This window comes from Carlito syrichta, unplaced genomic scaffold, assembly GCF_000164805.1.
Source record: "Carlito syrichta isolate Samal-C Ts95f unplaced genomic scaffold, Tarsius_syrichta-2.0.1 Scaffold245254, whole genome shotgun sequence".
In the NCBI taxonomy this organism is placed as follows: domain Eukaryota; kingdom Metazoa; phylum Chordata; class Mammalia; order Primates; family Tarsiidae; genus Carlito; species Carlito syrichta.
Window position 1 is genome coordinate 209,463 of NW_007189350.1, and position 24,266 is coordinate 233,728.

Sequence of the window (24,266 nt, forward strand, 5' to 3'; positions counted from 1 at the left end):
AAGTGTTTTATTACTGGCAGCCAAAACCATCCTTTCTGATACACTAATCAATTCTAAAACTCTCAACATCCACTCTAATTTTTGGAAATGATTATTTAATAATCTACTTCATTGGAGTCACAGATTTATGGGATTTTAGAACTGGAGAGTTCTTTGGAGGACTGTTTAATCTATTTTCTTCATTTTACATATCAAACTTTTGTGCCATCCACAGAATACTGGGACTGTGCTGGATGCTCTATAACCTCTCTACATGACTAATTCTGATTTTGGAGAATTGTGGTAAAATCAGAATTTTGGACCCAGATTACAGTGACATAGAATTTTATCTTTTATTCTCAGTAGCCTAAACAAAATTCCTAAATAAATGTAAAACAAATCTCAGAGGGGGTTGTTTTTACTCAAGAACATTTTCAAACATCCTAGAAATAGCTATTTGTATACACACGAATAGCAAGTCATGCTCATATATTCATTTTAAAAAGATTTCCAAAGAGCTATAGTAGTCATTACTTTTCCAAATTCAAGTTATTGTTTAATTTAAAACTAATAAAATTACATACCTTGAAAAATATTCAATAAATGAGATTCGCTTCTAATTGATTCAAATTTGAGAGACTTTATTCTAATTGTTATGCCAATATTCCATCTAGCACTACTTTTATTCTAGCTTTCTGTTTTCTTCTAAGTTTTTCTGAGGAGGAAAAGAGTAACTTACATAAAGAGAATCTTTTGCTATCTGGTGTTATAACAGATACACCAGACCTCCTTTCTACCTAATTTCTATATGAGAAAATTGTTATCCATTTCCATGATGCCAAATGGTGATAACACTTGAAAACCAGTGGTGCCTACCTGAGTGATGTCCATTCCTGAGTCACAGCTCAGTGGCTGTGTGGAAGTCAGACCATTTGAGCCGATTACCGTTGTGATCACAGCATTCTCATCAATTCTCCGAATCATAGTCCCATCCACAAAGTAAATGAATCCATGCCTATCAACTGTGATGCCTGTTGGGAAAGTGCAAATGAGCATTAGGAGTCTAGTGGGCCACAATTTCACGAAGATCAGTATTTTGAAAAAAACCATAGCAATGGAAAGGCATTTTAAAGACATATGGATTCCATTTTGCTCGGTACAGACAGGACAGTAATGAGGGTGGTTCGTTGAGACAAACATTCACTTCTGTGTCTTGAGAAGAAGTGACAAAAAGTAACATACAAAGATAAAGCCAGGTCTAATAATTTTGTTTTGTTCAGTTTTACATTTCCACCCCCTTGATAGTTTATTACCCCTATAAACAGAAAAAAAAATCTTTTCTTAAAATAAGTGGGAAAAGACAGAGGAGGTTGTGCATGTTGCATTTCTTTTAGGATGAGGACACACAGGCTGCTGCTTATTTTCATGGTTATATTAGGAAATTACTGACTTGAAAAGCATTACAATTATTTTCATCAATTCACACTTGGTTAGCAGAGGGTTTATAATAATTCTGATAAACTGGGATGAGTTTTTTTCATGTATATTATCTATTAAAAAGGAGGAGTTGGAGAGTACAATTATGGCATTACAAAGAGACTGGAGAAGCTTTTAGAAAAAAAATAAAACCAATACAATTTTCACAGGAGTTTTTATGCACTGTATTAATTACAGACTGGTTTCTTGGAATGTTTACTATGATAGCAGTTAGAAGGCTTGGGTTCTAATACTGAATGCACCACTTACAACAGATGTATAACTTTGATTAAGCCACTTCTTTCCAAATTTCCACCTCCTTTTTCATAAGACCTGTCTTACCTAACTAAGGTGAGCCACTGTTCTGATTTGCCCGGGATGAGACAGGGCTCAGTTTTTTTTTTTTTTAATTTTGAGTTGGAGTCTCACTCTGTCGCCCAGACTGGAGTGCAACCTCGACCTGCCGGGCTCCGGCGATCCTTCCACCTCAGCTTTCCAAGTAGCTGGAACTACAGGCACGCGCTACCATGCCCAGCTAATTTTTTGATTTATTGTAGAGATGAGGTCTCGCCTGCCCAGGCGGGTCTCGAACCCACGGGCTCAGGCAATCCACTCACCTCAGCCTCCCAAAGGCGCAGGATTACAGGCTGAGATACCGAGCCTGGCTTAGGGCTCAGTTTTAAGACAGGGTCAGTCTTTGACATGAGCTGCTTACTCTATACCTAGGTTGTTGTACCACATTAAACAATACATATAAAAAGCATCAGACACACTTGAACATGTGGCTCAACTCATGTTTCCCTTGGTGCTTTTGACAGTGCTCTTGAAAATAACCACGTGACATTTTTCAAACTAGCCTACAATTCAGTCTTTTCTCCTCTCTTCTTTATCCAGATGAGGTGAAACTCACTGAGTGTATATTAAAGTTAGGAACTTCTGTACTAACAAGCATGTCCAGTTAACACAACACAACACACACCAATTTCCTAGCAAAACGTGAATATATCTAATGACAGTTTGTAAACACAATTTAACAAACTGCTTTTAGATGAGCTAATTCGTTGCAGGAGGTTAATATCAAGACTTGGTTTTATGGTATACTTTGATCAATCCTGATGTTCCTCATGAAGTATTAATCTTGAACATCTCTAGATGTTATAGATTTGTTTTAGTGCTCCCTGAATATTTCTAAAATCATCTATGTTTTGGTGAGTTCTCCAAGGAAACCAGCATGTCCAAACTTTTCCAAAGAAAATTCCATGTCAATAAATCTTTTTATCCTTTTTAGGGGCATCAGGACCTTTAAGGAGGCTTATAAAAAGACTTTTTAAAATTTTATTACTTTTTTATTTTAAAGATGTAGGGTACAATAAAAGACAAGATTGGGGTAGGTCAAATTTCATCAGTAGAACATTTGGGCTGAAGGTGAACTAAGGGGAACTTTTTTCCTTTTGATTTTGTTTTAGTAAAATCAAGTTCTTGACTGCCTAGAATTTGGTCTGGTTTGTGGAAGGCCTATGATTTGGGACGACCTTCTGTGACCTCTATATTCAATGTTGTTGAATTTAAAATTTAAAATTGACTGTCATAAGAGGATGAACTGACAGATCATGATTCAAATCTGGAAAGAGAAAGGCTGAGATGTGCTCGAACTGTATGAAATCATGAATCATTTAATAAATATGTTCTGAACGCCAGTACGCTAGGCTCTGTGAGGGCCAAAGGATAAAGAATCTAGATATACCGCAACTAAGACTATGAGGAATAATCTGAAAGTTAAGTTAAATACATTAAAAATAATGTCAAGTGTTGCTCTTACGAGGAGGTAATAAACTTAGAGAATCTGATACCCTGAAAGTGTGAGCAAGCTCACAAAAGGTACAGAGAAAAAAGTGTATTCCTAACTAGTATATATAGAAAGCTCTTTACATCTTTATGCAGACATCAGGTAGGATATCAGGTAGGACAATCCTGTTTCTTGACTATCACACCTATCATCCCCATGAAAGTGCAAAATTTAGGCTGATGCAGGGAGGATAATCTTGGACTTTGCATGGTTTTCCCATTTTTAGTTTTTGTGAAGTTTTAAACACTGTGAACTTCTGTCTCTGTTCACGCCAGCCGAGTTCCACAGATGAGTGTCCTTTGAAGTAAGTCTGTAGAGTGTCCTTGAAATAAGTTGGTCTTATACTCACTATTTGCCTCCAGGGCTTATTGTGCTGATAGTTTGTAGAATATTCTCCTTTCATTTATTTGTGTAGCAACTTCTTTTTATCATGGTCCAAATTCCTTTTTCCTTGAGACTCTATAATTAACTCTGATTGGGTTACTTATGTTTGGGGTTGAAAATAAATAGTATTAATATAAAGGGCTTTGAGGAAACTGTGTGATAGGTGCTTTATAAATACACCTAGGTATATTTTATATGCTCATGTTTTCCTTCCCTTCCCTTCTATTCCCTTCCCAGCCAACCAACCAACCGAAACTAACCAACAAACCAACCAACCAGCCAACTGACCCACAAACAAACTCCCCAAGCAACTAGTTTGTAACCTCTTCACTGGAAAAGTTTAAGGGGTATTTAGTTTTCTCTGATGGCAAAAACCAAATTTGAGATCCTAAGCAGGAAAAAGAGAATTACTTTGTTCATTATCTGGAGGAGGTTTCCCCTCCCATAATGAGTATTGTTATAACTCAAGGATTGTGATGAGGCAATAGACCTATTATTTCTTGTTAGTCTGAATGGAAGGAGGTGACACATGCCCAGTATATATTTTAAGCTTACTCTTCAGAGATGGGCATGTGAGTGATTTCAGATCACATAAAGTCATCTGGGGCTAGCAAAATCTGCCAATTCAATTTACTTTCATATTTTGATAGTGTTGCACTCAAAAACTTGGTACCCAATGTTGTGGGCAAATTTTTTCCAATGGTTATTGCCATTGATGTGTTTACTAATAGTGTTTTCATTAGCACTTATAATACAATCAAAGGTACAGTCTTTGGATAAGAAAAGATTGAAGCTGCATTAAGAAAACCACTTCCAAATTTTAAAATTGTAACTAGTAATCATTTTTAAAGGAAGAAAAAGAAACATGTATCTCAGATATTACCTCAAGGTTAGTCAGTAATGCAGGTAGTTGGGGGTGGAGGTGGGAAGAACCACACTCAATAGTTTGAGTCTCCCTGCCCAACCCATTCCCTCTACCAAGGAATACATTGGCCTCAGATGCCCAGACAGCATGTTTAACTTGGAGCACATTTATACACTTTGGGAGAAAATAAATAAATCCTTGTAAATTAGTGCATATAATGAAAGCACTGACAGACCATAACCTGCAGGTGTGAATGGTGCTGTCTCCATTCATCAGCATTAAGCCCTAACAAGCTCTTTCTATGGAGGGACCTGCCCATAAATAAAGTGCATCTTGTAAAAAAATTATTCACAATGTCTCATGCAAAGAAGGGACATTGTATAATATATAAACTGCAGGCTCTCTTCTCTGTGAAGCAGTGCTCTGTATAAAACAGCTGCAAGTTATAAGTGAAATTATTTGACTTCTTCCCTTGTCTTATTATCCTCCAATGAATAAATACTATAATTCTTAAGAAGACAATTGCCTAAAGCTGGGGCAGCCTGGATAGTTACTAATAAATTTATCAACTGTTGGGGAAAAGGACGCTGCTGATCAATATGGAAAGAACAGGGGCATCCTGATGTAATCACTAGGAGTCCAGATGTGGCACTTAATAGCCTGGAAATAGTAGTTAAAATCCCAGATTAGGTAACAGTGAAGATCAGAGTTTTTGGCTGTGCGGAATGCCAATTTAAAATGTTGGCAGAAGGCATCGCTCTACTTAATTTTTTAAAATTACAGCTATTGAGACAACCTACATTTTTATTATTTCTATATGAAAAATGAAACATCTTTCAGAAAATAACCTTTGGAAAATAGTCATAATATTCTCTTCATCTATAGTTCTAGTAACCAGAAAACTGAAATACTGGATTTTTTTCTACCACAATCTGCTCTTTAATTTTATGAGACAGAGATAAATGGCTAAATCAACTTCCAGGGAATGTCCTAAGCTCAATATGGCATCAGCTCAATCTCCAGTACTGTGTGTGTTGAATTGTGTAACTGTTCTTTAAATCAGAGAGAGATTAAAGTATTTTGCTTTGTTCATATGCATTCCAATTCTCTGAAAATTGGTATCATGTGTGTTATATACATGGAAACACTCTACTAGGCAGAAAAGTGTATTCTCCAACCCATCTGACTACTGTCCACTTAATTATCCTCTGGCATCAGAACGAGCCAAGTTACCTACACACAATAAACCTGATAAATTCTCTTACTAGGTAGTCATTAAATATAGCTTCCAGAATTTGGAGAGTTCACAGATATCTGTGTGTCACTGGGGGTTGAAAGGAGGCAGAGTTTAATGACCACCTGTGATGATTTCACTGTGTGGTTAACAATGAGATAAGATCTAAACATAAAACCTCAAACTATAAGAATCTTAGAAAATGCAGGAGACACCCTTATGGAAATTGGAACTGGCAACCAATTGCTGATCAAAACCCCAAGTGCCCATGCCATGAGAGATAAGATAGAAAAGTGGGACCTCATCAAACTGACAAACTTCTGCAAAGCAAAAGAAACCATCAAAAGAGCGGGGAGACAGCCCACAGAATGGGAAAAATTATTTGCCAACTGTATATCTGACAAAGAAGGAGCTCAAACGTGCTGAAAGAAAAACAAACAAAACAAACAGCCCCATTAAAAAGTGGGCAAAAGACAAGAATAGACACTTCTCAAAAGAAGATTTACAGACAGCCAACAGACACATGAAAAAGTACCCAGCCTCACTAATCATCAGAGTAATGCAAATCAACACCACACTGAGATACCACCAAACCCCAATAAGAGTGGCCATCTAATAAAACAAACAACAGATGCTGGCAAGGATGCAGAGAAAAAGGAGCACTTCTACACTGCTGGTGGGAATGCAAACTAGTGCAACTTCTTTGGAAAACAGTGTGGTGATTTCTGAAAGAACTAGAAGTTGACCTTCCATATGATCCAGCAATCCCCCTATTGGGAATATACCCAGAGGAACTCAAATCATTCTACAAAAAAGATGCTTGCACATGCATGTTTGTTGCAGCTCTGTTCATAATAGCAAAAACATGGAACCAACCATGCTGCCCAGCAAAGCTGGACCAGATTTTAAAAAAAGTGGCACACGTACACAATAGAATATTATGCAGCCATAAAGAATGACAAACATATAGACTTTGCAGCAACTTGGATGGATTTAGAGTCTATCATACTCAGTGATCTATCATAGAAACAAAAAAACAGAGTACCATATGTTCTCATAATCAGATCTTGAACAATTATCATAATACTATAAGAAAGGTATTGGCAGCCAGGCGTGGTGGCTCAAGCCTGTAATTCCAGCACTTTGGGAGGCCGGGGTGAGAGGATTGCCTGAGCCCACGGGTTCGAGACCAGCCTGGGCAACTTGGTGAGACCTCGTCTCTACAATAAATGAAAAAGTTAGCCCGGTGTGTTAGCGCATGCCTGTAGTTCTGGCTACTTGGAAGGCTGGAGCGGAAGGATCGCCTGCTGAGACCAGCAGGTTGACGCTGGGGTGGCCGTGAGCGTGCCACTGCACTCCAGCCTGGGCAATGGAGTGAGACTCCGATTCAAAAAAGAAATTGAATAAATAAAAGAAAGGGATTGGCAGTAGTGGGAAATTGCCGGGGGGGGGGGGGTGAGATTGGCAGTAGTGGGGTGGGGGCACACCTCATCAACAAGGGTTACTGCATAATGAACATTTGTATACCTAACCTTGAATTGTACCCCACATCTTTAAAGTAAAAAATTTAAAAGTTAAAAAAAAATCAATAAAAAACAAAAAACAGTGAGATCAGGATTTCTCCAATAGGAGACACTAATAAACTCACTGTAAAATTATATGACTAGTGAATGCTGTGAGTTATTTAGAGATTCTGGTTAATAAAAAAGTCATAGTATAGTCTAACCAGTAAAGATCAATTTCCAGAGAAATTAAACACAAATTAAAAATAATGAACATTCAAACTAATATTCTGCTGACTGAGATGTCCTTTTTCTTTGATGACTGAAAAAATACCTTAAAGGGCTTTAGAGTTATTACAAAAACAGTAGATTTGTGGGTTAGTTAACCAATAATTCTAGTTGAGAGAAATACAGACAAGGCCAGTTTTTAGTATTTGTCTTCTTCTCAGTTCCTTCCAATCCTCTTAAAGCTTTAGACTTCAGCTTTGCTGTGAGAGAAAGGGAACGAACAACTCTCTCATCTCCACCAACCACTATTTTTCTAAAAGCCTACTAAGGAAGTTGTTTTTACCTCTTATTAATTTATTCAAGATTTATTTTATACCCATTATGTGTGAATCTCTGTCCTGGCACTGGGGGTACAGGAGAGTATAAAACAGACATGGCATTATCCAAAAGGAGTTTGGAAACTGGTGGGGAGAGATGGAAAAATAACCATACAATGACAATGCCATGAGATAGGAACTAGTTTGGGGCAAGGCCAAGGTGCTGTGGGAGTAGACTCGGGGGAAGTTCTGGGGAAATGAAGGTCACAAATGATTCTCAGAGTTAAGTGATTTGTAAGCTGAAATCTGAAGAGCCATGCTGAATTTCTGATGAATCTAGAATGAAATCCAGGGAGCACCACTGAAAACCCATGAAGGACAACTAATATTACTGGATAGTAACCATTTCCATTTTCTGAGAGTACTATGATATGACAGGTACTGTGCTGGATTCTTTCATACGTTTTCTCATTTAATCTTCACAACAGTCTTGTGGAGTAGTGTGTCACAAGCTGCCTTTTTAGGATATGGAGATGCTGAAAGTTGGAGTGACTAACTCCTGGTTACATACCTAGAAATTACTACATTTAGCTCATGTTATCTGAGTTCAATGCTCATCCTCTTAACCACTATACCATGTAACTTAGATGAAGTTATTGTTTTACCACAGGGTTGGGGCGCAGACTAGTTTAAGGAGACTCAGAAACTCCATGAAGTTATCTGCAAAATGTTTTTTGTGTGAGTACTGTCATGGGTAGAGAGTCCATTGCTTTTGTTAGATTGTCAAAGGGATCTCTGACCCCTCCAAAGGTATTGTTAAAAATTATTGTATTCCTATAGATCTCCTAGATCTCTTCAGAATTATTCTTCAAAGATATTTTGTGGCTTCATCTCTACAAAGCTGATGAGTTTCGAGAAAGTACTAAAGAGTTTTTATGTTGTGGGGGATGTAGTAATTTGATTACTATCATATAAGCTATTACCTAAAAAGGAGGCCCCACACAATAAGATATAATTCCACTCCAGTTAAAATGACTTTTACAAGAAGGACAGGGAATAACGATGCTAGTAAGAATGTGAAGAGTGCTCTCTTCGGCAGCACATATACTAAAATTGGAACGATACAGAGAAGATTAGCTATGGCCCCTGCGCAAGGATGACACGCAAATTTGTGAAGCGTTCCATATTAAAAAAAAAAAAGAATGTGAAGAAAGGGGAATTTTGTACACTTTTGGTAGGACTGTAAATTAGTGCAACCACAATGGAAAACCGCATGGCAGCTCCTCAAAAAACTAAAAATACAATTCCATATGATCCAGCAATTCCACCACTAGGTACATATTCAAAATAAAGGGCATCAATATATCAAAGAGATATCTGCATTCCTATGTTTGTTGCAGCACTATTCACAATAGCCAAAATATACGATCAATCTTAGTGCCCATCAATGGATTAATGGATAAAGAAAATGTGAAATATATACACAGTGTAATATTATTCAGCCATAAAAAATGAAAGCCTGTCACTTGCAGCAACATGTATAGAACTAGAGGTTATTATGCCATGTGAAATAAGCCAAGCACAGAAAGACAAATATCGAATGTTCTCACTCATATGTGGGGGCTATAAAATGTTGGTTTCATGGAGACAGAAGAATAATGGTTATCAGTGGCTGGGAAGAATGGGGGAAGAATGGGTAAGGGGAGCAAAAAAAATTTGATTAATGGATACCAACATGCAGTTATATAGAAGAAATAAGACCTAGTATTTGATAGTAGAGTAGGGTAACTATAGTTCACAATAATCTATTGTATATTTCAAAATAGTTAGAAGAAAATAATTGGAATGTTTCTAGCATAAAGAAAAAAACAAATATTTAATGTGATGGATACCCCACTTACACTGATTTGATCCTTACAAATTATATGAATGTATTACATTATCACATGTACCCTGAAAATACATCTATTAGGTATCAATAAAAAATAAAATAAAGTCCTTTCCTCTTTAGTATGGCAGAGACAATGCTAGGTGTTCAGATTATCCAATTTATTTTTCTTTCTGGCAACAGAGCTAGATTATATTTCCCTGCCTCTTCTGTGGTTAGGTGTGGGTAGAAGTGATGTACGCCTGGTCCTTAAAAAAAACCTCTGTTCAGCTCCTCTGTGTGTCACCCCCTTCCCCTGTAGACTAGGTGTGTGTAAGGCATCCACTGGAGGACTCTGAGGCCTAAGGCATTGAGGAGTCACTAGATATAATATGCCTAGTTCCCTGGATCACTGTTTGGAGCAGAGTTTTTTCCAATCCTGGGCAACCCATATTAAACTGCAATGTGAGCAATAAATAAATTGCTATTTTGTTAAGCCATTGATATTATATATATGTGTGTGTGTGTGTTTAATATAATTGAGAATTTTGCTTAATATAGTTGTTAACTTGGTCTAATACATTCACCAACCCAAATCCTAGTTATTTTTAAAGACTTTTACAAGATGTTCCTCTTTCATGATGCCTTCCCTGCAAATTCCAGTTCATCATGATCTTTTTCTTTTCTAACCCACAGAAGCTGTTATTTATTTTTTTAATGTAAATTCTTCAGTCATGGTCTGTCTAGGCAATAAGCTCCTTGAGGGCAAGAACTGGATTTTATGATTTATTTTTGTATCTCAACAAATTCTGTAGACTTGGGCACACATGTTCAATAAAGTTTCCTTGAATTATAGACTAAATTTTCATGCATTACATTGAAACACATCTAACTTGACTGAAATAAAGTATGCCATGAGTTCAAAAGCTGTATATGAATTTTTCCAAAAATTCATCTACAAAGGATGCAATGACAATCTCTTTCTCTAAAGACCTTTAAGAGAAATACAGTCCCCTATCAATTAGCGATGATTGGAGTATGGGAGAGGGGTGGGGGTGACAACCGAGAGCAAATAGCTAAAGGATCATAGATGGCATTAGGTGCAAATGAATTTGACTCATGTGGATAGCTATACTGGATAGCTCACTGTCTCCCCACCAAAATCCAGTTTGCTCTGTTAACATAGCTTTGTGTCCTGATCTCATCCAACTTTAGGCACTTAAGTTTCCTAGTAAAAGGAACTTAAGTGCCTCAAGATTTTGTCTTAATTTGCTTCACTGTGGACCACATAAAGGAAAGCTGAGGGAACATAAAGGAAAGCTGAGGGGACAGGGTGAGATCAGGGGATCTGTGTACCAGGCTGACTTTTGTTACAGATTAGCTATAGGACTTTGGATAAAGTATTTAGTCTCTCAGTGTCTTGATTTCCTAACTTGCACACTACCTACTACACAGGGTAAAATGGCATGATGCTCATAAGATGCAATTAAATGAAAATACTTGGAAGAGGATAAAGTTATGGTGGTGTTAAGTGGTATCCTAATTGCGCAGTCATTGCTATACTTCTTCCTGAAAGTGACTTTTCTAAGACTGGAATCATAGTCAAATATTTCCATACAAGGCCTGCTTGAACATTTTAGACTTTTTTTTATCATCAACTTTTTTTTTTTTTTTTGAGTTGGAGTCTCACTCTGTCGCCCAGACTGGAGTGCAGTGGCCGCTCCCGGCCACCGCAGCCTTGACCCGCTGGGCTCCGCGATCCTCCCGCCTCAGCCTTCCGAGTAGCCGGAATTACAGGCATGCGCTACCACGCCCAGCTGATTTTTTGATTTATTGTCGAGATGAGGTCTCGCTGCCCAGGCGGGTCTCGAACCCGCGGGCTCAGACAATCCACTCATCTCAGCCTCCCAAAGGCGCGGGATTACAGGCTGAGCCACAGAGCCCGGCTACTCTCTTTTTTTTTTGAGTTGAAGTCTCACTCTGTCGCCCGGACTGGAGTGCATTGGCCGCTCCCGGCCACCGCAGCCTCGACCTGCTGGCTCCGGCGATCCTTCCGCCTCAGCCTTCCCAGTAGCTGGAATTACAGGCATGCGCTACTACGCTCGGCTGATTTTTTGATTTATTGTAGAGATGAGGTCTCCCTGCCCAGGCGGGTCTGGAACCCGCGGGCTCAGGCAATCCACTCACCTCAGCTTCCCAAAGGCACGGGATTACAGGCTGAGCCACTGCACTCAACTTTTTTTAAATGCAGCACCTAAATATCAATATCTAACCATTTTAGGCTTTTCTATGTTGGACAGACATAGTATAAAGTCTAAGTCCATAAAGCACTGTGTAACCCTTGTCAGTAGTAGAATGTCCTATGCTAGATTCACCACAGAGAAGAGTCAGTGGTTGAAAATAATTTTGCTAGCTTGGGGGGAAATACTGCACCAGTGAACTATTGATGTAAAAGCCTTTTATAAGATGGTTACACAGAATCACACACAGAATCAAAAAATAAAGCTCCAACCTGTGCAACTGACTAAGGAAGAGCCTGGGCCAAAAGTGGTGGTGGTGTCCCAACATTTAACAGCAAAACCAGACACTAATAATGATGGAAGTTATTGTTCTTTGCTTTATAGAGGTGTGTGTATGTGTGTGTGTGTGTGTGTGTGTGTGTGTGTGTGTGTGTGTGTGTGTGAGAGAGAGAGAGAGAGAGAGAGAGAGAGAGAGAGAGATTCAAGTAAGGAGATGGTTCTAGCTCAAGTTGAAATGCACATCTTTTGTTTTATTTTTGTGCTAGAGTTTTTGCTCAGAAGATGCCTGCAGGCTGAGATTTAAGGGAACTCAGTACATATGGGCTAGGATAAATGAGGCTTACTAAATCTGAGTTGAATATTTTATATCCCCCCCCTTTAGAAATTCTTCAAACATCAAGCAACTATATCTGGGACACTATCCAGATACATTTGCAAGAAATGCCTCTGTCATCCTAAGGAAACAAACTGCCACACAAGAACCTTAGTGAGCAATTAGCCCAAGGAAGAAAAAGTTCACTTATTGCCCATGGACCAGCAAAAAACTAATTGCAGTTGTTGCTCTCGAGGGAAAAATGTGTTTTTCTCAAGGTATGTGAATGACCAAGAGGTTCTAACAAAAAAACAAACTCAGTAGAATACCTTGGCCTGAATATTCAATAAAAGCAGGATATGAAAAATTAAGCCGGCAGTGCTTAGTTTTCACAAAAGTGACCTAACTCAAGAAGAATTAAAATTTCTTTAGGATAATTATTTGCATATACTGCCCATTAAAAAACAACACAGAAGGCCCATTTAAAATTCTTCCAACACCTGTACATCTTTGACTAATGAAGCTAAAGCTAGAAGAGAAGTTCAAAAAGTCAAGAGTAGTAGACAGTCATTTGCAAAAGGTAAGGCAAGGTAATGAGTACTGCGTGAATACAAGTTTTAAACCTTTTAAATGGAAGTTCAAGAGACATTTAGGAGGACCAATTTGGGCTCAATCAAGAATATATTAATACAACCAAGAATACATGAATACAGCAATGGCACACACACATAAACAAATGTGACAGCTGAGTAAAAGCAAAAGTTAGTCAACACAGTTGTTTAATGAGACAAATAACTTATTTTACCGTTTTTTCTTTTCACATTCTGACCTACAAGTTTGATAATCTGTGGGTACAAGAAGGTGACACTGAAAGGTATTTAAAAAGCTTTGTTTAAAGGAGGCTGATGACTTCCCTAGCCCTGTCTTGATTGAGATTGGAGTTCCCAAAGCCATTTGCCAGCCTGTTTTTCCTCTAATCCTAATCACCCAGACAAGTTCATGAGAGAGACGAGAGTAGGAGAAATTAGTCTGGGAATGAAAGCTGGAAGATTCAGTTGTGAGACTGACTGTGACTTTAACAAATTTACATAATCCCCCAGTCCTCAGGTTTATACCTTTGTCTAATGATGAGAATAAAAGCTGAGCTGCCATGTCAGTAGATTATTGTAAAGATAACATAAAATAACTTCTATTCTGCTTGCAAAATCTTCCTGAAAGATTAACATAAATGATGTTAATATTTATTTAAGTTTTTGATGAACAGTTTTCTGGCATCATGTTGTGGTTTATCTGTTCCATGATTACCTGCTTCAGCCTGGTTTGATTTAGATGGCAGGAGCCCTAGGTATAATTTTGCAGCACCTCCTCCATTTTGACCGTGTTGATCAGTCTGTATGGGATCCTGCAATATTACTCCAGTCAAACTGGTCTATGCACTGGCTCTGAAACATACTTCCCCATTACTACAGTTTTGCCTGCACCATTTCTTGTGCCTGAAATGCCTCTTCTTTCTCCTACTATCCAAATACTGCTCATCTTTCTTTTTCTTTTTCTTTTTTTTTTTTTGAGTTGGAGTCTCACTCTGTTGCCCAATCTGAAGTGTAGTGGCACAAGCGGGATTACAGGCTGAGCCACTGAGCCCGGCTCTAAATACTGCTCATCTTTCAAGACTCAATGCAAGTCTAGCCTCATGAATTACAATACACAAACTGATTTGAATACTTGCAAATATCTTGATGGAGGTATTCTCTTGCCAATTACATAAAATAATCCCATTGTTCTTGTCTGATGGTAGAAATGTTGAGTCCATTAGAAGACATGTATAATACCAATCCAAGTGGGTAGCACTGAGGTATAATATGTCACTAAGTTGCAAGTCTAAAGCCTGGATTATAACAAAGAACACAGGATGTTTTTGACTTGACTCAATAATAATCATTTTACAGGCTGAGTTAGGGCCATTTTAACAAATCCATTTCAGGACCACCCTAACCCTCACAAGAAGGGCTAAGTCATTCATTTTCCATTTAGAGTCACCTCTCTATTCTTCACTGCCCTACCATCTCTCCTTTGCCTTATGTTTTAAAAAATTTTTTACTCTTTTGGAGTTCACTTAACCTAATCTATCAGGAATAGAGGTTAGAATCTAGTTCCCAGTTCTCCCCATCCCACTTGTGTCAAACCATTTTTCATATTCCTTTCTTTTCCTCCACATATTCCCTCTTCTACTCATTTTCCCTCCCTTTCTCTCCAAATCCCAGTCAGCTCTCCAGTCTCTTAACCTCTGTGGTGTTTAAAGTTTATATCACACAGCCTAATGCTGGATTATAGTTTTCTCAAATGAATCTTTCCTTGTATCCCCAACCACATGATATTCCATTCAAGGGCAAAAACCATGTTTGCTTTTGTTTTATTTCAGTTATAATTTCCAAATGTGTTGATTGAAAAGCTTAACAAAACAGTGGAGCTCAGTGAACATGACTGTTTTTCTAACAAGATATACCAGGAGCGTGATGTGGGTGTGCCAGAGTAGCTAAAAGTAGTGGGAGTTTTATGAATAGTAAAGTGGGGCCATTGACACTAGTGTCTTATTAACATCACATAAACAGATTGAAAGTACTAATTAAGATAATAGCATCTCTGAATACCTTGTCTGATAACAAGAAGGTTTTTGTTGAAATAAGAAATGGTTGTAGTGTTTGACTATATAGCATTTAGCACAGTTCCTGCCATACAGGAGTACTTTGTATGTTTGTAGAATAAATACATTAAAAAGTAGAGCAATGTGGGCAATTTAAATAAAAGAGTAATTAATAACAGTCAATGAGTCTGATAAAGGAAGTAAAGCAAAACAAAACCGAGTTACATTAACATACTGCCAGATACCAGTTTTGCAACTGCAATGATTCCTTAATTCAACAGTTTAAACATCTCCAGCATTTCCAGGAACTAGGAAGGTAAAATATTAGGACCAATTCAGAAGCCAGTGGTTTTGATCATTTGTTAACTGACCAGTATTTTTTAAGATACTCAAGTTGAGTATTTGAATAAAGTCATGCTGATAAAACTGGACCTGATATATTTGGGAATTAGTGCCTGGCATTAGTAAGAAAAGTACAAAAATAAAGATTTTTGAGAGTGCTAAGTGTTATTTGTGATGTTTCAGAAATTTCAAGTGCAAAAAGCAAAAACCAGAAGATTTAAAAGTAGCCCTCCCGTCAGAGTGAGACTCCAGCTAAAAAAAAAAAAAAAAAAAAAGTAGTCCTCTAGGCTATTCTCCCCAGAAATGCCCAAGTTTAATACTTTGGGAAAGGTGAGAAGGTGTCCCAAGTCCTAAAGCAGGGCTGGAGCAGTAACTTGCCTGCAGTTCTGATTTTACTTTGTTCAGGGGAACACAGGGAAAGGATTATGAAAACTAATATAGGTAGTCTTGGTAGAATCTATTCTGATGGATTTTGGCTTGGGGAGGGACAAAGCAGACCTATCAATCTATTACCATGGCTTCAATTTCCTTGGGTTAGAGATGCTTTCCAAAATAAGAAATGATTCCTGTCCACTAAGGGAAATTACTGCTGTAATCAGCTTCCTTTCCTGAGTAAATACTGGTAAAATGGGGCACCTACCCACCTTCCTTTCCCCAAAACCCATTACACAGTCTAACAAGCTTTTTGAAAAAGCACATGGAATAGCTAGTAAATGAAACTGGAAGAAAAATAGAGCAAATAACACTGGGGCTTCCTGGCTAGGCTTTGATATTTGAGGCTTGAAGATAACCTCAACATTTGAGTTATTAAGCCTGTGATTCCTCAGGGAGAAACTTTAAATGGGCCAGAACTCACTCCCAAGGGAATAGTGACTTTCTTTGGGCAACGATAAAGCTGACTCATTATATTGAGGCTGTCTCTGGAAGTTCACTGTCAGCCATTTAGGGAACTCCACATACGGGCACATATTAGAGATACTGATGATCTCTGTAGCTAATGGAAGAGTCTTAAATCTAATCAGTTCAGAAAATAATGGATTAATGCTGGCCACGCTGCAGGTGCCCTTGATGACAGTGCTGCAAGGCCAAGGCTGGTGTGTTCTCATGTTGGTACCTGTATCTTACAGGTTGTTAAACATTTTGACTATCATCTTTGTATGAGTGAAAGTCTTATTTTAAATGAAACAAATCACTTTTTGAAATGGAATTGCCAGGTATAAATTTGCAAGTTGCTTTCTTAAATCTACTTCTGACTTAAAATGTTTCAAAATTATGAAATATTTCAAATGACTAGAAAAGTTAGAAAATAATATGACAAATCATCATGTAGTCAAAATCCAAAGTTAACAGATGTTAACATTTGCTTCACATATCTCTTTAAAAAAGGAAATGATAGACTCTAGCCAAAGCCCCAAATCCTTATCCCCATCCCCTCTGTTCTTCCTTTTGCAGAGATAAGCACGAGGCTGAAGTGAGTGTGTATCATTCCCATGCATTTTTAATACATTTTCTACATATGTATATATCCACAAATAATATACATTGTTTTTGTGCTTTAAAAATTTATATAGGAGATGGATGACATTGATGTTTGCACAACAATGTGAATATACTTAGTACTTCAAAACTATACACTTGAAAGTGGCTAAATGGTAAATATTACATTATGTATATTTTGCCATAATAAAAATATGTAAATGATATTACACCTTATGTATTCTTTGCAATTTTTTCTTTTATCCATGCAACATTATATTTTTGTGACTATTAATGCTTTACATGTAGCTCTTGTTTATTCATTTTTACTGTTCTATAATGTTCCATCATTTCACGAGTCTTATTAATGGATTATTAGGTTGTTTCCATTTTTTATACTGTAATGAATATCCTCATGCACGTGCATACTTGTGACTTTCCATACAGCTTTCTTCAAACACCCACCAGTTCTCCTCCAACATGATTGCAATTTTTCCCTTTTAGTTGAACAATTAATTTTGAAAGTAAACAAAATTAAATTAGAGCTGTGTAGATCAATCAATGAAGTTTGAAAGAAGATAATTTGAATGCAATTTTGAAAACAAAATGTTTATTACTGATCTTAAAAATAATCCATGTAATTATAGTGATTAGTTTTTAAAATACTTTAATATTTATCCTCATTCTTATCATCACACTTTATTCAGTACCTAATCTGTGCAGACACTGGTTTAACCCATCTTGTCATTTCATTCTCTATAAACCTATAAGGAAAGTCGGTACTATCTTCATTTTATAGATGAGAAAGCAATGGTTCAAAGGTGGGTTCAAAATAGACTTGAACCCAGTTTTAACTGTGTGATTTCAAAGTCTCTGGTTTTAACTACTCTAAACACTTCCTAAGCTTTCCAAATTTTACAGGGCTCAAATTAGAAAGACACATGGTATGATTTAAAAGTCACAGAAAGTTCTGCCCACCTGCCTTAAAAATAACCTTTACTACAGAAAGACTTTTTTAAAAGCAGGAAACAAACTCTAGAAATGTTAAGGGAATATATTGATAAATCTGACCATACGAAGTTAGAAAACTGTAGGGTTAAAACAAAAAGAAAGAAATGACAAACTTGGGAAAATATTTGCAATATGTATGAGAGACAAAGGGATGTTTTCCTTAACTTCCAAAACAGAAATACCAACAGCTCAGTAGAAAAATTGGCAGAGGATATGAAAGTGAGTTTACCAAAAGATAAATACAAATGATCACAACAGATATGAAATGACATTTACCTTCATTGATAATTAAAGGAATGCAAATTAAAACTACATACGACAAGCTACCATTTTCCACTGATCAGATGGGCATACATTAAAAAGGTTTATATTCAGAGCTGCCAAGGGTATTGCAGACTGGCACTTTCACACACTATTAGTGAGAGTGGAAATGTGTTTGATCTTTTGGAAGGACAATCTGGTAATATCTACCACTGCTGAAAATTAACCCTAACAAAAATACTCCAAAATATATGAACTATTTTGTTCATTGCAGCACTGTAGTAATACAAGTTTAAAGACAAAGTTCATCAAGAGGCAACTGGCTTAACAAATTACGATATATCTATATGTTATAATATCATGCAGCTCTTACAAATGAAGAAGTGGATATATACTTGCTTTTATGGAAAGATCTTCAAGACATATTATTAAATAAAAGAAGCAGGGTGGGAAGTAATCTATATTATATGATTCATTTTATGTAAGGGAAAACATTTATACAGGTCTGGAAGGAATCTCAAGAAACTCTTGTAATTGGTTATATTTAGAGAGAGGGACTGGGGGTGTGTTTGTAGTGAAGAAAATTGACATTTTCTTTTTGTATCTTTCCATTCACTTTTAACTTTCAAACCATAGCCATGTGTTACTTTTACATTTTTATGTTTCAATATCAAAAGTGCTTATCTAGATGGTGAGATTGCTTTAATTTTTCTTCTTTATGCTACTCTTTAAAAAATAATAAATGTAATGAAAATACCTTTTACTACTGGCCTGACAGGATTCTTTCAAGGAAGTCCTTGACTTATTGTATTGCCCCTTCAGCAGGTCTCCTATAACATGCCCAGATGACAGTAACCTATTGTCAATCATTAGTGCTATGACACTCCTTCTTGGAGAGCTGTCATCTATGAAAACAGAGACCTCTGTCCTCATAGATTGGACAATAGGACAGGACAGTGTGTGTGTGTCTGTATGTGTTAAAATAACACACACAATAGGAATAATGCAAAAGCTGTGCTTTATTTCATAACTAAACAGTTCATCAGTTCAAAAAATAACATTTTGTCCTTTGTTGAGTCATAAAAATAACAAATGTGCAGACAATTAAAGGGAAGAAAACAAAAGTCACTTATAATTCCTTATGCAGCAATTATCATTACTAACATGTAGATATACTCCCTTTTAAATTATTTTTCTCTGTATATTCACACTACCCTTGCACCTTTCCTAGCAGCATACAGTATATACAGTTGCATGTCCTGAACATTTCACTGAATATTATGTTGTATTTTCCTTATATCTGCAGGGGAGTGCCAAGGTTGTCTGGGGTGGGACTGCTCTGTTCTGGGTGCAGATAGTAAGGGAAAGTACATTTTCTGTAGAAATATTAAAAACAATAATAAAGTTGATCAATAGTAGGTTTGATTTGACTCTCACCACTCACTGAAAATTCTAAACAATGTCAGTGACAAAATTCACTTCCCACTGTCCCATCACTTTTAGTATACCACTGTATGCACAACCAGTTCTTATTGGGGAAGAGGAAAGGGTGGATTTCTATCTAGGGGAAACAGATCGAGGGCTAGAGCAAGGGATTCAGAGTTGGCTCCCCTAGTTTACCAGTTTGTTGCTTATATCCATCCACCTCAAATAACTTTTAAAAATCGGCCTGACAAATAAAAAACATAGCAGCAACTCACTACGCGCTACTCTTGTTTAAAAATTCAAAGCAAAAACAAACACAAAGTAACAACAACAATAATAAAACCCAGTAGCTGTCTTTCTTATGTGCATGTAGCTTAAGTCATTAGTGATGCCGGTGTAAACGCCCTGTGTGGTGCCATCTATAATCCTTGGGCTGAAGTGGCCAAAAATGCAATCAATTGTTCAATTATAAAATAAAAATGGTCTCCTTTACTCCATTTCCAGCTGTGTTTTAGCCCATGGTGGTGTAAAATTCATGAATTTCAAAGACATCTTAGTTTGCTGCATATTGTTTGAGTTTACTCTATACAACTGCTAATTTATCCAGTATTTCTGGAGGATGGATGAAACTAAAAACATCTTCTTATGAGTCCTCTGGTGTGGAGTGTATATTCTGAATTCCCTGGGAAGTCAATGCACAGTAGACTTCAGATTCCTTCAAAAATCAGCAAAGCGTGTTAGACTCACCAGGAAATGACTTCTTATTTCTTTGAGTTGGTAATCTTAAAATTACTGGGCCATCTTGTATTGATAGTGGAGCAATATGGAGCTGTGATCAAAGTTTTAACTCTAGTACAGTTTCATGCTTTAGAACCTTAAAAACAAACATTTTGCATCGCAAGAAATTTCCTAATTAACTTCTGAAGAATTTGTACATTAAAACATCTTACTCTGCTGGAGAAGACTGATAAAGCAAGCGTACTACCTTCTGTTGAAGAGAAACTGTATTTAGAAGGAACTTGCTATTCTCATAAAACTTTTAATAGGAAGAAGTGAATCAAATTCCTTAATTACCATTTTATGGTTGGTAAAAGGGCAAATTACATGCCATCCATTTCTAAACTTCTAAATGTCTCTTGTGCTTTTAATTAAAGCTGCCATCTAGAAACTACTAAAGCAATTTTACGCAATTAGTTATTTATAGGTTACCATAATACACCACTCAAAATATGATTTAAGTGATTTGCAGCCTGTTAGTGTATGATCTCTGTCACGTTTTTGGTGGAGAGGGGCTCTTTTTGATCAACTGAGGTGATTTTTAAGTGGACAGATAAGAAAGATGTGACACTGAGGACTGAGATGAGGAAGCAAAGTTATTTTGGCTAGTGATTGTAAATAAAAAGAAGAAGAATCATAATTTCTTGCCATCATTCTTTACATATAGGGGTCCAAGTTTCATTGTAGACAATACCACAGAGGTGAAGTATATCACTGTTATTCCTCCACTTTCCAGCTATTCTGTCAGATACCTAGCACCACACTTCTTGGTACCTTGAGAAAAATCTCACCTGGCCTGTCCTCCTCAAGCAATCTCATCTATCCAAACATACCCATCTTGTGCTCCATGTTCAAGGCTTCCATAATTGTTTTGATGAGGAATTTATGTGCTGCTCTTTCAGGCAATTGCCTGCACTGAACATTAACCTCACATCTGAAGAAAATTCTAATAGAATGAATTTAATGTTGAAATGGTAGACTGCTAAGGGAATTATTTTGGTTAGGTGGGCTTTGTGGGGTTCTCTGAAATAACAACATGTCCAAGAAGCCAGCACTAGAATTACTGTATCTCAAGGTCAGGAGGGGTCAGCTAGTCAAATCACATATAATACTTGAATCTCACCCACCTTGCTTCTTTTGTGGCACCATTCCTACCTAGAAATTATCAAGTGTCAGACTGACCTACAAGAATGTGGAGATTGCTTCTTTCCAAAGTTACTTATTTCATGTGTAGGTCACTATTATAATCATTGTTACTATTAACAATGAAAAAGCAAGACTGATCATAACAGCAGGCAATATTTACTGTGTACACACTTACATCCTGGGTCTTGCACTAGGCACTTAACATATATTTTCCAACAACCCTGTTGTGTAGGTCCTATTAGTAGTATCCCAACTTTACAGATGACAAATATGAAGCTCAGGAAAGTTAAGTGAATTGCCTAAGGTCACACATTTAATGAGTAGTGAATCTGGGATTTCTGTCTAGTTCTATTTGACTCTAGAACCTGGAAAATTATTTATCATGGTATTTGGCCTCTAAAATATTATCTCTGTATTTGCCAGAATCTGATGCATACATGAAAACTAAAACAAATGCAAAAGAAAAAGTCACTTAGTAAAGCATCAGTGGCTTTATAAAATTTGAACAAATTTACCACAGGTCTTCTCAACCATGGATGCTACCTAGACCAAACAGACAAAGAGCCAAGGTTAGATGTAAGTGTCTTCCTTTTGTCTGATTTCTCTCACCAACAGATTATGGCTTTAGGGTTGCAACAGAACAGACAGAAAGGTTCTCAAGTTCCAGTTGCTGGTACAATTTAAGACCCAAATCTTTTGACCATCATAAGCAGAAGCATTAGGCCAACTGTGCGTAAAAACAGGTAAAACTCTCATTCTGGTTGCACAATAGGTACTAAGTCTTCTGTTGTAGTTACAGTAAACTAAGGGACCGATAATATAGTTTAAGAAAGAAATCCCCCTAAATGAAAACAGCACAGGATTACTGAGGGATAAAGAGTAAATATTTTGCCAGAATTTTAAGGCTTTGTCAAATATATTTTTCTCAAGATGCATCTGATTCCAAAATGAGGATGCTGAAGGAAAATTCTTATGAGAAATACCTTGAAACTGAACTGGGAATTTGACCACAGGTGGTAGAATGTTGATCTTACCCAGAAAACAGACTTCACTAAGTGACTCTTCCAAACTTTTCCCACTTACTTCAAGGCCTGGTCTTACATCCCTACATTTTCCGCAGAACAGATCCACTTTTCTGAAGCCAGCCGAATGGAGAACCACCAACCTTCTAGATTCTTCTATTCACAAATTTCTCCTTATCTTTATACCAGCACATAATCTTAGAATATTCGTTTCAATCTCCTTTCGTATTTAAGGCCTACCCTCTCCATCTGTAGGAGATGAGAAAAGACGACTCTCATGCTCTCCTCCAGCCCTTGTTTCATCATTTATTACCTGTTCTCTGTATCTTTCCACTTAACTATAAACATTGCCAAATCTTCCCTACAGAAAAAGTCTTCCTGAGCTCCCTGGCCTCATACTACTTTTCACTCTATTTCTCACACTGAAGTTTCCTGGAGGAGTGACCTTCATTAGTGATATTTATTTTCTCATCTCCCATTGGGTCATGAAATGACTCAAATCTTGCTTCCACCTCTACCAACATTCAAATCACCAATGGCAGGGCCACCAATGAACTCCTCATTGCCTAATCCAATGGCTTGAACTGTGTAACATTTGATATTATTTTCCACACCTCCTTGAAACAAACTCTTGGCTTCCTAGACACCATGCTCTCTTGGTTCACTTCCTCTTTTTCTTCTTTATTTCTTTCATTAGATCCCTTTCCATTGCCTGTTTATACATATTTATTTGTCCCAGGCTTGATCCTGGGCATTTATTAACCAGTCATCAAAATTATCAAAAATGCACACATCAGATGATCATGTCTCTTTTCTGCTTCAAATTCTTTGGCTATAGGATAAAATCCAAATTTCTTATTCCTGCTACTGCTCCTTCCTATTACCCTCAAATCTTTTTATTGTAACAATACTGAGTTATTTGTAGTTTCCTAAATATACCATTCATTTTTTTCGCATGCTGTGGCTTGTCTGTAATTTTGCTGAGGGCTGTCTCTAGTGTCAATCCAAATGGCTATATAACCAAGATGGATCATATACTAAAATAATTTAGGAAAAATTGTATTGCCCTCATTGCATAAGAGAAACAAAAGACCACTCTCACGCTCGTTTCTGTACTACACACACTCTCTCTCTCATAGATACCAGCGACATCAGCAAGAGTTCACATCTTTCCATTAACCTCAGATATAACTTTTCAGAATAGCAAGCAGATGCCAGGGAAATAAACAGGACTTTAGGATACACCTCAGCTAGATCTGGGTAGTGACAAAAACAGATTGTTTGTGTCTAGACTTTATCATACTCAGATTTCTTAATTGCCAATAAAATTTAAATGAATACTGTATGTTTGGTGTCATGAATACCCTAAAAACACTTTTGGAAGCTGTCAGATTAAAAAATCATTTCCCTCCTATGAAATAGCCAAGGGGCTATTTGTACTCATCTGGATATTGCCTAATTCCTGCTGAGTTCTGAGGTCAACTTGCTTAAGATGTACATGAAAATCGAGATATAGTCCTTGGTGAGGTCCATGAGAACCAAATTAAGTCATTGATTAATTTCATCCTGTCTAGTCACTCCTTCACCCTCTGTATCTACTTTAAAAAAATAAATGCATTCAGCTTGTCACAAATT

At 37.1% G+C, this 24,266-nt stretch overlaps 1 protein-coding gene across 1 annotated transcript in view; it reads right to left on the reverse strand.

The window, feature by feature from the left end:
- Window positions 1-24,266, reverse strand: part of TENM1 (teneurin transmembrane protein 1) — a gene marked incomplete at its 5' end in the record, with an annotated part of 121,118 nt that overhangs the window by 71,244 nt on the left and 25,608 nt on the right. Inside the window, one exon of the mRNA XM_008051919.2 lies at window positions 856-1,010. Coding sequence (XP_008050110.2) covers window positions 856-1,010 — 155 coding nt within the window. The remainder of the gene's footprint in view (window positions 1-855; window positions 1,011-24,266) is intronic.